We start from the raw sequence: 16,537 nt of genomic DNA on the forward strand, positions 1-16,537 counted from the left end.
GCTTTGCATCCATTGATTCGGACTAGTCAAGTCTCTTTAAGCTCTAACCCGGATGCGGATTTTCGTTACTCATCAATATTCACCGCAGTCGGCATTTATAAAGGTCGAGTGTTCGCCATCAAAAACGTGAAAAAGAAGTCCATTGATATTACTAGAGCTATGAAAAAAGAACTTAAAGTGGTAAGTAATATTTAAATCATATGCGAATAAATAAATATTAGTTGATATTGCTTTAATTACAAAACACAAACATCCGTTAAGATCATCATAATGTAGTTTTGTTATTATCATGCTGTTATACGGTTAAAAGATTATAAACGATTTAGGGTAGGTATCTATCTACTTATTTAAATTAAATAGTGCTAGAAAATCTATTACAAACTATAAAACCATAATATTACAATAAAAACAATATAAACTTCATATTATAAGTACACTGTATATATATAATTTTTTTTTTTCGGGGGGGGGGGGGGGTTGAGGCTTCGACAACTGAGGTCATTAGCCCATGGAACTGGGTGTGAGGGTACTGTAGGTTTTAAACACGTGTGTGTTTGTTTTGGCAGAATTTTTTAAGTGGGCACCCGTAGGTATCTGCCATGCCCGAGTGGGGGATGGTGGCCTCTGTCTCCTGACTCCGTGACGGCCTGAAGAAAAATGCCGCCCGTGGCCGAGTTCGAACCGACGGTGGCGCGCGTCGCAACCGATGCCTTAGTCCGATCGGCCACTCCGTCCCCCACACTGTATATCATATTATTGTTTTTATATATAAATATATATAGATATACATATATATTATATATAGACTACTTATACGTAGTTAATAGTATTCATAAAATATAGTACCTATATGCCAAAAGATTAATGTGCCTTTACTTACCTTAGTTTAATTTTAATATTACTTGAATAAAATTTCCCAAATTTTACAATCAACAAATTACATTTTCAAATTGATAAAATTTTCAATTTTCTTACAACTATAGGAATACCTCCATTAAATTATAAGGTGATAAAAAAATGTTATTTCAGATGAGAGATTTGAGACACGAAAACTTGAACGGATTCATAGGTGCTTGCACAGACCCTCCGAATATCTGTATAGTGACTGAATATTGTAATCGAGGTAGCTTGAAGGTGAGTAAGTCAATTGATTTAGTGAAACCAATAGGTTGTTGTAATTTCAAATTTCTTTTAGGATATTTTAGAAAACGAAGATGTGAAATTGGATAACATGTTTGTCGCCTCGTTGGTAGCCGATATAATTCGTGTAAATTATACATTATCATTTCTATTTCCTTACTTAAAAAATACATTATTTAATCATTAATGATTGTCCACAGGGTATGTTGTATTTACACGATTCCCCATTAAGATACCATGGAAATTTGAAGTCGTCCAATTGCTTAGTGGATTCTCGTTGGGTGCTGAAACTCACAGACTTTGGTCTTCAGGAGTTCAAAAAGGAATCAGAAGACTTTCCGCATCATTTTCTACAGCACGACTTTCGACTTCAAAAGGACGACGAAGTGGATTGCAAGTGTGAAGGTATAATATGTACACGTTAATGAGCATGTAGAAAATATATTATGACATATCCATATAATATTATGTTTCTAAATTGTGTTTTTTATATCACGGCTGTCACTTCAATACCACGTAGTTGACTATAAAATAGTAGATTGTTCTCGGTATAAAATAAATTTGTTTATTTTATACCGAGAATAATAACAATCCAACTTTTTTTTTTCAGATTAATAAATAAAGAATTCAATGTAGTTTGAAAAATGATTTAATTTATATTTGTATTATTAAACATAATTATATTTTGATTAAAGTACTTACGAGGTATTACAAGAAAATAATTTGGGAACTAATTATTATAAGATTGAAATTTTATTCGTGTTGTTCAAACTCAAATATTTTAATTAAGTGTAATATTTGTTTGTTTTATTTTTATAAAAAATATTGATTTATGTGAGTTTATACAACAATAATATAACATAGACACCTAAATTATATTAGTATTTTATTGCCAGGTTGAAATATTTATGGTTTATAAGCCCAGCCATAAGATTTAATAGCAAACTGGTTATACATTACTATTACCTAATTAATATTATTATGTAGGGTCATAAATTTCTTATTGTCAATTTTGTATTATTATGGTATAAGCTATAATACAATATTATTGATATAAATAAAATAACTAAAATATACACGTATCTACTATAATTGTGTTTGTACAACATGTACCTCAATCTTTCAATACTCACAATAGTACCTTCATAATTTGTGTGTAGTAGCTGATGAGCACAGTAGAGTTATGATATAAATATAAATTAGAAATATAATATTCAAACTACATCAAGTTACTTTTATTAATTTTGAGAATGAGAACTGGATAATTATTTCTCAGAATCAAAATAATTATATTATGTTTGTCTCTCGCTAAAGCAATTTTAAATATATTGTAGTCCCGTGGTGTCGAAGTGACAATCGAAATACATATTTCGGGGTTATGACAAATGAATTACCTCATAAAAGTTCAAATATCTATCCTTAAATATTTTTCAAAACATATTCCTTTATACATTCTCATAAAGCTTTCCTTTAGGACTTTTATACATCTCACCGGAGCTGTTGCGTTGCTACAACTCTTCTATTCAAATATCATTCGGAACTCAGAAAGGGGATGTGTATTCATTCTCTATTATTCTGTATGAATTGCATAGCCGTAAAGGTCCTTTTGGAGAGAACCACGGACTTGGGGTGTCAGATATTTTGAGAAAAATTATTTATTATTCACAACAAGATGGTTCAAATCCATTTAGGTAATATTTTATCTCTAATACTACCTACCAAAGTAATATTCAACCTTATATTTTTGTTTTATTCAAATAATACAATTAAACTAATTCGTATACATTTATAAAAGACGATTTTCCGTTTGTATACAGGCCACCATTGGAACTACTAGAAAATAACTTTGATTTTGTCAGAGACTGTTTAGAAGACTGTTGGGCAGAGAATCCAGACGACCGCCCAGATTTCAAGACTATCAGAGTTAAATTAAGACCCATGCGAAAAGGAATGTAAGTTAGTTGAATACAATTTTTTTCGATTCAAATAATATTATATAAGTCAAATACTTAGTAAGTTTATATATTGTATGTATGTGTAACATTTTGCCCGTTATAATTTACCACAGTAAATAGTTTGATTAACAACATTGTACAACTTTTTATAATACAAACGCTGAAATACCTACGTTTTAGGAGACCAAATATTTTTGACAACATGATGGCAATGATGGAAAAATATGCCAACAATTTAGAGGTATTGGTTGACGAACGAACCGACCAGCTTGTGGAGGAAAAGAAAAAAACAGGTAAAATATTGTATTAAGTTTTTAAAAATGCATTTCACTCGTCCTTTTGCATTTTACACGACAGATGCACTGCTGTACGAAATGTTGCCGAAGTACGTAGCTGAGCAACTAAAAAGAGGACATAAAGTGCAAGCAGAGAATTTCGATTGCGTGACAATTTACTTCAGCGATATCGTGGGTTTTACATCGATGTCTGCAGAAAGCACTCCTTTTCAAGTACCCATCTATATAACGTTTCGCCGCGGTCTCGTTGGCTGAACTACGGAATGTACTCAACATTCTTGTGTATTTTTTTTTTAGGTGGTTGATTTTTTGAACGACCTATATACGTGCTTTGATTCGATAATTGAGAATTACGATGTTTACAAAGTAGAAACAATCGGAGACGCGTATATGGTGGTAAGCATTGCAATTTTCCCATACCTGTCGATTCACACGTATTTTATTATTTTTATATTGTTTAACAATTTTCATTTTTAGGTTAGTGGTTTGCCTATTAAAAACGGGGACATGCATGCCGCAGAAATCGCTACTATGTCATTACACTTGCTCGAAGCCGTAAAGAAATTTCAAATTAGACATAGGCCGTACGACAGCCTTAGGCTCAGAATAGGGATTCATTCCGGTTAGTACATTAGCGTACTTATAATATTAGATTTTTGTCGAAAATTAATTTTGTGTAATGCTACGCGAATAAATATTTTATTTCCAAAGAGGTGTAACTTAAAAAATAAAATGTTTTAAAAGTTAGAGGTAAGAGGTGCGTAAATATAGGTACATCTGTTGTTTTTAGCTACTCTGAATTTTTTATTTTCTACTGACTACTCGTAATGTGAATAATGAACATATTTTTTTTAAACTTGTACCAACTGACCAAAGCGTTTGATTATTACGTTTGCTAAAATTATGTTTCGTTTATAACTGTATTATTATTAGTTATAAACATTTAAGTTTTTAAATTCGTGGAACTATTACGATAATGTTTTTAATATTGTAGCAATACTAAATTTGGTAACCTATAATAACCTAATTTTGTTTTCTGTTTAATTATCAAGGTCCAGTCTGTGCCGGAGTCGTTGGCTTGAAAATGCCCAGATATTGTTTGTTCGGTGATACAGTAAATACTACCAGTCGAATGGAATCCACCGGACAAGGTAAATGCTTTAGATTTATTATTATTTTTTTTTACCTTTATTGAAACCGCTCCCTGGTAAGTCATAGGTCTAACCTAACATCATAGGTCTAACCTAGAAAACAGCTGCTGTTTTAAGATTTTTTTTTTCCTGTTGCGTATAACTTACTCTAAAATAACAATAGGTAATGATATAGAGAGCTAAATAGCTGAATTTTTTTTTGAAACTTGTGTGTGTACGGTTTTTATTATTTTTTCGTTCTCTAGGTACGAGAATATTCGAAACGATTTAATACTGATTCTTATATTATTTGTTATGTAGCGTGGTTTTAAGGGGCAACAGTGTGGTTAAAAATGTGATTGTTAAATAATAAATTACATAACACCAGACAATTTTCGAGTAAAAATTTGTACCTTGAGGTTCCAGCATGTAACGCATATACATTACATTGAATATAATATTGTAACCTACACGCTCACGGTTTTCAGCGTTGAAAATCCATTGCTCGAGCGAATGCCGGACCCTGTTGGAACGGCTGGGTGGTTATCAGACCACCGAACGGGGATTGGTCGAGATGAAGGGCAAAGGCAACGTGCGCACATATTGGTTGGTGGGCGAGGACCACCTGCACCGGTTGAAGAGGGACGAGTTCAGGGCCCAGCGCCGGGAGCAGCAGACAGGCAGCAAGCAACGTAAGTCGTCCAGACATCAGAAGAGCGTGAAGGATGGGCCGCGGAGCTCGTTAAAGGTCCCGAAGACCACCATGAACGGACAGTTGTCCAGGTAAGTTAGGTTATGAGCGCGCGCGTTGATCGTTTTGTATCATATCATGTTTTTACGGCCTACCGGTATCATATTACCATTATAATAATATTGTGGCGATCATATTATATTTTTACTCAGGACAACGTACCGAGGTACCTAATTTATTTAAAGATTTGTTAACTTAATTTTCAAATTTCGAATTCAAAGTGCTCCATCACTATAAAAACAAATCTTAGATTAAAATAGGTAGGTATAGGTGTCATCGGTGCCGCAACTAGAGATAAAAAGGCCCAGGTGCGAGTTAAATTTTGGGGCCCCCCCATTTCAAACTTTTGTCTTACAAAATTGCATAGCACCAAAAGCGCAATTAAGGGTGGGCTTACAACTCCCTGGTAACAAAAAAAAACCCAGAAAATAATAAAGACACATAGTCCCATCTCAGGAGGCTAAACATTTTTATTTTGGCTCTTCAAATAATGTCTATACATAGTGCATACCAAGTAAAATTTTAAAAAGCAAAACAATTTTTATCATTTTATTTGAATTAATTTTACTTACAAAAATATATCAAATAATTTATGCTGCTCAGGCCTCCATTTGAAATGTAAGCCATATGTGTTTTCATCTCAGTTGATATTTTAGATTCTGAGCGAAGCGATGAATATTATATTGATTTTACAATGATGTGTCTTATTTTAATTTTTAATTTTTATATTTAATTTTTTTTTGTCCCTATCATCACCTTTTAAGACAGTAAAAATGCTTAGATTTTCTTCAACAGAATCTTTTCTGTACTTTGGGGAGGGTCAAAAGTAAAAAAATTCTAAATAGTTTTCAAAAGTGCCGTGAAAAACAAAAGAAAAATTAAGGAAAAACGGGGATTTTTACTCAAAATCGGTTTTAAACAAAATTGATTTTAGGTTTTAGTGTAACTCTAAAACAAATGACCGTAGATACCCACATGAAATTTTGACTGAATGTTTATATTAAAATTTTCTATACATCATAAGATTTTAAAAATATTTTGAGCTGTTTACGGATATTTTCCAATTTTTTTAGTCTTTTATCCTATAAATATCAATAAAATATTATTTGTTGGGCAAAAAAGCTTGAAAATTTAATAGACAGCTCTTAATATATTTTTTCAAAGACAAATGAAAAGTATTAAAAATCTATATCCACAATTTTTTTTTATAAACATTTAAAGTTAAAATTTAAACATAAAATTCACGCAAATGTTTAAATAAATTTGTGTTAGAAATTCATAAAAAATGTTCTTTTTAAATTTAAGATTTTTTTTTATAATTCAAAGACGAATAACTGTAGGTACATGAAAATTTCACTTAATATTTATTTTATCAATTCCTACACTTGATAAAATTTTTAAAATATTTTAACTCGTTCTGAGCTGTTAACGGATAATTTCAATTTCAATTTCAATTTTTTTAGTTTTTTTTTCTATGAATATCAATAAAGTTTTATTTGTGAGACCAAGTTATAGTTAAAAAAGTATAGTATAAAATGTTGTATAAAATGTTATCTCTATAAGTATAATCAATAGTATAATAACATAATATTGGATGTTGGACGGGCGTTGCAGGCATAGAAAAATTTCAATTTTCATCATGTGTTGTAAATTGGACTAAAAGTTCATATTAGTTTAAAATCTAAAATCCTTTATGCTTGAAAAGGCCCCCTTAAATATGATGATGGGGCCCTTTCGGGGTGCAGTGCACCCCCAGCACCCCCGCTAATTACGGCACTGGGTGTCATGGTCTATTGTTATTTATTATCAAAGGCATGTTAAAGTTGAGCTAAAAATTACAATAATTTGGCACAGTTAAAGGTCCCGAAGACGACGATGAACGGACAGTTGTCCAGACAGTTGTTGTCGTTACGTTATGTGCGTGCGTTGATAGTTTGTATCATACAATTATTGTAATAATATTGGGCGCTGATCACATAATATTTTTACTCGGGACAACGTATCTAGCTATATAGATTGTTTTAAAGAATTATAAACTTAATTTTCAAATTTCGAATTAAAAGTAAACGTACTCCATAACTACAAAAACAAATCTTAGATTAAAATAAGTTATAGGTACAAGTGTCACAGTCTACTGTTATTTATTATCTAATTTTTTTTTTGGCACGTCGACTAGTATTAGAATATTTTCAGTCCATGATTTGTTATTTCTATTATATTCAAATTACAAAAAGAGAATTTATGGGTCTACTTGCATAACACTGACAATGGTACCGAACAAAAATGACGTCTCAATGGAATTTTGTAGTGACAACAACTGTAGTTGTACGCTTAAAAATAGACAACATACCGTTTTAAACGCGACGCACTGTAACTTTGTTACATTTTCTAGTATTTATGGTGTTAGTTTTAAAGTTCACGATTTCACGCATCGATAAATTATAATATTATTATGGAAATAATACGCATATGGCTAGAGTATTATATTATTATTATTATTATTTGATTTACATTATTCATGTATTTGGAGTCTAGATAGACGACCGAGTTTGTATTATAAAATATAATATTACCAGCACTCAGCGGGCGCGAAAATATGATCGAGTGAAATCGGTATGGAGTTATAATATGGTTTTGACCAGGATTTTAGCATGAAATACACACCTACTATAATATTTACGCGTACAGGAGGTATCCTGAAAATATAAGATTACGACTTTTTACCTAAAATATTTTTATGTTGACTGTTTTAAAAACATGGAATTACACTCGAATCAACTGCGCATAGACGCCATTAACAGATGCATCAATCATTTTGTTGGCCATTATTATATTATATTATTCAATACGAACCCTTCACGTTGCGTACATGTCGGGTGGTTTACTAACTTTGATCATAAATATATTTTGATGGTGTATAGCTGGTTATTAAGTTGTAGTGTTTCGATTACTCCATTATAATATCGCAGACCATAGTGTTGGGTGTTATAACTACATCTCTATAGAATATATAACAACATTGTGATGATTAATTTTTCGACTTAAAACTTTTTGAAAGACGAATAGAGTATCTTATGAGAAGAATAATTTTTTAAACGGATAATTAAAATTTGAGCGGGTGTTTTGAAAGTGTATACCACGTTAACTGCCACCGGCCGCCGGCGGTCACACGATTATGCATCATCTGTACGCCAAGTATATTTTCCAGTGTCATTCCAAATATTATACTATGTATTTGAAAAAAAGTTTAAAAATTTAAAAAATACATTTATTGCATCAAAAAAATTGTAATGATTCCCGCTATGCCATGGCACTTTTTTGGGTGCATTATTGTAGCGCCATGGAAAAGTTAATAATATAAAACCATATTCATTTATGGCCGCCGGCGGTCACGTGGCGTAGTAGTAATGATCAACTGTGGCCACCGGCGGTCACAAAAACATACAATTTGAAATTTACAAATGACCGCGGTCACATGGCGGTCAACGTGATACTGAAGTTGATGAAATTATATTATTAACTATATAGGTATCTAAGAGTATATTAAAAAAATTATAACTTATTTAGAGTTTTAGATAAAGTCACGGACAACGTTCATGAACAACTTGGTGCCTAATAAAAAATACTTTACATTTTATATATTATACAATTTCTTGTTAGGTAAAACAAGTAAAATATATTATAGTTTATATTCTATTATACGGATTATATTATTATAGCTTTCGAAAAGTCGTAAATTTAACATCATTTATATTTTAAAGTTAATTTGTGTTCAACAGGTGTAAAACGATAAGGGTTTTTGTTTAGTGTCACAAAACACATTAACATTTTCCATTAAAGCGCACACATAAAAAAAAAATGTATCATTTAACGTCCATCGTAAATAATAATTTTTTTTCCAAACATTTGTAATATATTTTGTTCAATTTACCTATTAAATGAATAATTTATTTGTTTTCACTTTTTAACGAACTTTGTACATAATATGCGTATTATTATGAGTTTATAACCAGTGCCTATAATAATATAATATATTATAATAATTTTATAAAAACCAACTCTATCAATATACATTATACATCACAAATTATCCTTTGCAAAAAATGTTATCGAGATTGATTCAAGTTATTAAGTCTATAATCTGCGTTGAGTGTTTGAATGACCACCAAGTGGCATTTCGTGGAAAGTTAAAATTTTTTTTTTATGAAGCTTACGTTTCCGTTAAATATACTTCCTTTGTATACTTATTATGTAGACGATCAGATTTTTCAATAGGTCATTTGAAATATTCTATACAGGGGCTTAGTCTCTGTAAGCTCCTGTGGAGCGATAAAATATCAAAACAATATTTTTTATATAGATAAATCAATAAGTGGACTGCACGTCCCCCATTGATTGTCCAATGCCAACAGTTCCAGAAAAAGATATCCAATACCTGTGCATAATATGGTGGGACCTAAAGTGAACCTATGCTATCTTTCTCTAATGACGTTTTTATTTTTGTTGTTATATTTTGTTCTCTCTCTCTTTCTTTTCTTGTTAATGAACAGTCCTGTAAAGTATTTAAGTAAAAGTATTTGAGTAAAAGTATTCAAATACTTTTTTAAGTATTGAATAACTTTTAAAATACTTTTAGCATGAAGTATTTTGAATGGTATTTTAAATACTTTTTTTTGTATTAAATACTTTTCGGTATTGAATACTTTAGTTTTTTATTTTGAACATTTTATTTTTATTCGAAATAATTGGTTGGAAAAATATTTTTGTCAACTACAATAATAGAATAATAGTTTTATTTAATATTCTGTATTTCTGTGTTAGCCGAAGCCCAAAGGTTTGTGAAAACCAGATTTCTAAAAAAAGTTATTGAATTTTGAATAACAATATTCCCTTTAAAACAATTAGATAACTATTAGATTACCTACTACCTATGTGTTTATATTACGATAATTAGAAACCCACTTTAAAAACCAAAAGTATTTGTAAATTATTCCAAATACTTTTTCAAAATATTTGAGTAGTATTTGAAATACTTTACAATTAAAGTATTTGAGTAGTATCTTAAATACTTAAAAATAAATGTATTTGAGTATTTACTCAAGTACTTTTTAAAAGTATTCTTTACAGGACTGTTAATGAACTACATTGTGCGCTATCTTTTTCCAAGCCAATAGCCCCCCGACCCTATCTCTTTGCCACTAGTTCATTAATAAATTCTTTATTGAACTTTTGTTTTTAATGATAAATTTCATATCGACGACTGTGTATATCTACCTTACTCGGTGTGCTGCAGGTGTTGCAGTTTGGAGTCGCCGAAGAAGTTGCGTTTCGCGATGCACCACGACGACGGCACCCCGGTCAGACGGCGGCCGTCGGGTGTTGCCGAGGAGGAAGACGAGTACTGCTGCGACCGGCACCTGAGCGTGTCGTGCCCGTGCATAGATCATTTCGATCAGTCGGACCCGACGGCGGCTGGCAAACGGCCGACCAACTGTGGAGCGTTGCTGCAGGCCCCGACAGTCAGGGTGCCGGGTTTCCCGCGAGTCAATTCGGCGCCGGTCACGCCGATGGCGGCTGACTGTCTGGAGATGACGGCCGTCTCATCGCTGTCCGCCATGGACGATGTCAACGAACCGTTGATCAAGTCGGACGACTACTGCAAGGACGGCGCGATAACGTTCGTGTGACCCGCGTGACGATCGCCGCGGCCCAGGAATGGGATGGCGGGAGGAGGGTGAGGCCCTTCGCCCCCCCCCCCCCGGAACCCTGGCACGATGAAGGCGTGGAGGTGTGGTGAAAGTCGTCGTTCGAGCAGAGGATGATGCGCTTTAAAGGACCCGTTCGCTCGACATTTGCATTCAAGGGAACTGCGCAAGACTGTAAAACTGTGTCGCCTAGAGATTGAAGCGAGAATCTACCGATCGCCGAACTGTTGTAGTAATAATAGAATATTATTCCAACAGCTGTGTTTCCCTCTATAGATTGTCAGCCCCTCGCCCCCCTCTCCCTCGAAACTAGTGTACGGGTGACACCATAAATCATTTCACTGTTGTAGTAATAACTGTCGTCGCGATATTGTCCCTATTTATACATTAATTTCGTGGTCCCGTGATGACGATGAGACGGCGTACTACGGTGGTAATCATCTGATTGTTAGACGCGCATCGAGTCCGCGGAGACCGACCGCGATAATACTAGGTATACGGTATTGCCGTCGACGTCGTCCTTATAATATATTACATTGTTACGTCGCGTCGTGTCTTCATTATATTATAATCATTGTTAGGTATAACAATTATAATTATTATCGGTCTGAGCGCCACCCGACCGCGAAACGTATATAATCATCCATGTCCTATGCGGAGATGGCGGCGAACGCGAAACGATTTTCGATCAGGATACGTCGATCCTTGTCGACAGGCACGGTGACTTGTACTTAGGCACTATGTCAATAGGAACCCACAAACACCTCTTCGTTTCCATACACATTATAATGATATGGAAACATTATGTCCATAAGCTTTAACGTTGTGTTATATCATTGTATGTAGAATTGTACGCGTCCTGTAACATTCCAAACATTTATATATTATTATACTATAGTTTTTTTAAATATTATATTAAAATATAGTTATGGTTTTAGTTATATTAAGTAAAAAAAAACATATTATACTATATATATATATATAAAATGTATAATTTATTATTTAGCATATTATACTATTATGTTAATTGTTCGTGTGTGATGGACATGTTTTTAAATTGTTTAGTCAAATTTATACCACGATCAACCGAGATCATACACTTTAGGTATAGCTAGGTGCCTCAGGTACCTGGAGTATAAGTAATAATTATAATAATGTCAAATAATGTCGTCCGTTATACTATTATAACATATTATTATTTACTATAGTCGACGAACATAATAATTAAACTGTTACTATTATTCTCTTAATATTTGATACGAAATATAATATAATATCATACGCGTATTTAAATATTGATATATTTTTTTTCCACGTAGGTATACAAATATTCCTTTATAGGATGTTCAGTCTTGAATCGCTCGCTCCCGTGATATTTGATCAGTGTTATTTATAGACCGTCTATGTCTGCGGACTATGAATCTCACTGTTTGAAGTGTGTTGCGCCGCAGACGTCTAAATAGGAATATGATCAAGGTGGGCATAATATTATACCAACCATCAAATTATAATACAATATAATAAATATATTATATTGTAGGTGCGCGTATATCACATAAACTTCCTCTGAGTGTAATATCAAAGGCTACGCGGTGTGTACAACTGTCTTTTCAGTTTTGTCATCACAGCTCGGAGTCAAAATAATAATAATATAATAAACTGCGGAACGTCGACGGAAAATATTACGCATCGGGAAAATAATGTATGCACATAATATAAACGTATAGAATTTTTATTATTTTTCACAAGACATATTATTACGATAGTATAGTGTCCGAAAAAACCCGAAAATAATAATATCGATTTGAAAAATGTCCAAAAACATATCGCGCGCACGTCGTTAAACCGCCCCGCCGCCGAATATTTAAAATGTTTGCACGCGTTAATTCGATATTGCATAGAAAGTGGCGTCTTACAACGAAATCGAGTAATATATGAAATTAAATTCACTGTACACTGTTTAAACATTAATGACATTACTGATAACACAATATGCACCGACGACGTTCATTTGAGACGTTTGGAATTACGTGCACACGTCTACCTACACACAGACAGGTAGTCTATGTAAGTATCAGATGAATATATATTATAATATATATATTTTTACATGCTTCCGAAACGATTTTGTCAGCTGCAGTTTACGAGTTTCAGTTATTTATTCCGTCGACACGACGTTATTACGTACATGTAACGCTTATATATATAAAAATAAAAATACGTGTACGGAAATATTATATATATTATATAATATTATTATATTATACTGCTGAAAAACTGCGATTTCTGTTAAAAAATATAGCGTATTGATGATATTATTCGATTTGTAGACACGCGCAGGTACACGACTGTTTTTATTTTGCCTGCAGACGCAAAATACAAAAAGAATATTATTGTGTTGTGCTTTTGATGTTGTGTTCGGATGGCATAGCTGTTGTCGGGCTGTTCATAAATATTATGACAGGTTTTTGTTGTGCGGATAGCGTATTTCGTTAACTACAGTAGGTATACTGCAGAGATTGAAAATATCAATTCATCTGCACATGTATATACATATATTCGTAACATATATATATATGTGTTGGCGTATCGAATCCTGAACGATATTAGAAAAGCACGAGGGATAAGTACAAAATAAAGACAATACTGTAATACGTCGTATACTATACCTGTATATATATATAGAAAAGTAACCTTCCAACTGAGATAAAATCCAGAATTCTTCATTAATCGCTTACCGACATCGAATCGTGTATTATATTATACGTTATATATATAAGTGCACTGTAGTACCTAACCTATATCGGTACCTAGTGAGATAATAAAAATATTTCGTTTGCCCAAAGCGTAATATCGGGCGAGGCTAGCATATTTTACAATCAAAAGCACGCGTACGCAGACGATGAATAATGAAAATGCTAGATTACAATATTATTATTTTTTAAATATTTCTGTGGAAACGCTTCAATTACAAAGGTTTACAATAGCCTACGTGAACTTAATAATTATGGAAATAAATATTGCTTTTATTTTGAATTTTTTTTTATTCGTGGTACAGCGTCAACTACTACCTACTTATTATTACTAGGTTATTACTTATTAGCTCATAACAAAATAAATAATAGTTACATATAAATAAATACTTACAATGGTTTCCTTCGATTAAGTTGTACACATCGATAAGTTTTAGAAATTTGATGATTTTGTTGGCGTCGTTGTTCAAATACAAAGGTTTTTACCCTACGTGAACTCAATAACTATAGAAATAAATATTTTTCATTTATTTATTTATTTTTTATTCACGGTACAGCGTCAACTATTACTTATTTCTAGGTTATTAGCTTATAATAAAATAAATAATAGTTACATAACCGCATGTGCTGTCTCCGTCTTACAAACGCGTAACTAAATAAGCTAATCCAAAATTACTCATAATCATAATCGACATGTCTTTCTACAATATTTTGGTAATATGTTTGGGGAGATTTACAATCATTTATGTCTATTAATATAGTGCATTAAAATGTTTGTAACATCATAATAACAGAACTATATTTCCGTGAAAATATTGAATTCTCTGGATTGCTCGTGATTTTTTGTGAAATATGCCTCCTACAGGTTTTGTCGTAATTAGTTTTTTAAATTACTTTTTACGCAGTTTAGGTATACAAATGCTGCGTACTGCGCTCTGAATACATTATATTGTGTAACACCAAAATAAATGAAAAATGTAAACGAAATTGCATTTTGCGAAAGTTTGCGTACTATTTCGTATAACATTATAAGCACTGGTAAACATCGTTCACGTTAAACATTTCCACGTCGGCCACAGTAATTGAACAATACGAATTTCGCCGAGAAATGTAATAATATATTATATTTTGTTGTTCTGTGTCGTTATTATTATTTTTCGTCTTCCGTCGATACATCATTTCCATTCGCAAGTCGTAGTCGGTATTGCATTTTAACAGACATAATAACATATAATATTTTTATCTGTGTATCGACTTCGCGAAACGTATCGAATTGTGCTACGCCGGTGACGGGCCGGTGTGATATTATATATCGCCGAAACTTTTCATTTAATTGCGAAACTTTACGACCCAGTGCCTTCTGTGGAATGTCTGCAGATATTATTATATTATAATAATATATTATAGTATCGCGATTCCGTGTACGGCGATGATTGCGAACAAATAAATTAAACACAATCAACAATGGGATCGTCTCAATTTCATATTATATAACATGGTTAGGGGTTTTTAACGAATAATATATTTTAATTAAAGTGCCTGCGACTGTGTGCTGCTAACAGCCACCATAACTGCGCTTTATTACATTTTATTAGTCTGGTTCGCCGATGACAAGAACTCATTTCGTAATGAGCATATAATTATTATAGCACGGTGGTTATTGAAGTGTAATATAGTTCAAACGCTAAAAAACGGTGTGATAAATTAAAACATATTTTGGTCGGTTATTAAAAACATATACGTTAGGCATTATTAAGATATTGATTGTTATATAAACGTTAAGTTACTGATATTTATTGTTGTATAGATGCATATCTTATAAAATATATGACAAATTATAATTGTTCCAATGTTATGCGATTTATTTCAGGCATATAGTTGGGAATATGTATTGAATTGAAATCAATTAAAAAATTAGTTTTTATTTTCACTCGTTAGTCGTTATCAACAAACTTCAAATATATTAGGGTACACTTTTAATTAATTTAATTTTATCAAATATTACCTGCGTGGCAACAGCTGTATACGTGAGAATCTTAGGAAATCAATAGCAGCAGCTGGGTAAAGTAAAAAATAAACAATATGTATATATATATATAGATAACGAAAAATTGTCACGCTGCAACACCCCAATAATAATAAAATATATTATTGAAAACGAGTTTAGTCGTTCAATTTGGATCGTAATCAATTCCTACAAAATACAAAATAATATATATATGTTTTATATAAGTGCACACAACAAATAAAAATAAAGTGTATTTGAATTTCAAAAACGAATTAACGTGCGCGGCCAAACGCTAAATATATATTATTTGTTCGTCGCGTTTTAAATTTTAATGGAAAAATTTTCGCGGAAATATATTACGAGTAATATTTCTAATAAATAAAACTGTTTTCAAGACATCGACTTTAATGTTTATAGACGATTTTCTATGAGTTTTGTAAATCAATTTTATTTTTTTTTAAATGACAATAAACGGCGTGAATTACATAGCGAGAAACTCGTCAAATAATAGGTAAAACACAAATAGGTACCTGCTTTTAAGTAAATCTAACGATGATCAGTTACCGCCGGGCTAACCAGTGTAACCCATTTGCGCCCCGAATCATAGCCCATTATGCACCCGATTCAGATCAGTGAAAATCGTGTAACGTTGCCATTTACTGAGTATATTGGTATAACTATAAAATTTAAAATAATATTTGATCGTTTCCCACGCTAATCGAAACCAATATCCAAATCGATAGAGATAATAATATTTTGTCGTTAATCGTGCTAATCGAAATTGTAAAATCTCAATCGA

The 16,537-nt window shown here is 32.3% G+C and overlaps 1 protein-coding gene across 2 annotated transcripts in view; it reads left to right on the plus strand.

The window, feature by feature from the left end:
• The window catches only part of LOC100163858 (guanylate cyclase 32E), a 116,871-nt gene extending 104,961 nt beyond the window's left edge, over nucleotides 1-11,910 (plus strand). For both annotated transcript variants that reach the window (XM_029486742.1, XM_029486743.1), the window contains exons 12-24: nucleotides 1-180; nucleotides 1,030-1,134; nucleotides 1,196-1,267; nucleotides 1,341-1,545; nucleotides 2,615-2,831; nucleotides 2,958-3,092; nucleotides 3,276-3,388; nucleotides 3,453-3,604; nucleotides 3,689-3,787; nucleotides 3,869-4,013; nucleotides 4,444-4,542; nucleotides 5,010-5,304; nucleotides 10,566-11,910. In XM_029486742.1, the coding sequence (XP_029342602.1) occupies nucleotides 1-180; nucleotides 1,030-1,134; nucleotides 1,196-1,267; nucleotides 1,341-1,545; nucleotides 2,615-2,831; nucleotides 2,958-3,092; nucleotides 3,276-3,388; nucleotides 3,453-3,604; nucleotides 3,689-3,787; nucleotides 3,869-4,013; nucleotides 4,444-4,542; nucleotides 5,010-5,304; nucleotides 10,566-10,959 (2,211 nt within the window). In that variant the 3' untranslated portion in view covers nucleotides 10,960-11,910. The remainder of the gene's footprint in view (nucleotides 181-1,029; nucleotides 1,135-1,195; nucleotides 1,268-1,340; nucleotides 1,546-2,614; nucleotides 2,832-2,957; nucleotides 3,093-3,275; nucleotides 3,389-3,452; nucleotides 3,605-3,688; nucleotides 3,788-3,868; nucleotides 4,014-4,443; nucleotides 4,543-5,009; nucleotides 5,305-10,565) is intronic.
• Nucleotides 11,911-16,537: the final 4,627 nt, after the last annotated feature.

The sequence above is a fragment of the Acyrthosiphon pisum genome, chromosome A1 (assembly GCF_005508785.2).
Source record: "Acyrthosiphon pisum isolate AL4f chromosome A1, pea_aphid_22Mar2018_4r6ur, whole genome shotgun sequence".
NCBI lineage: Eukaryota > Metazoa > Arthropoda > Insecta > Hemiptera > Aphididae > Acyrthosiphon > Acyrthosiphon pisum.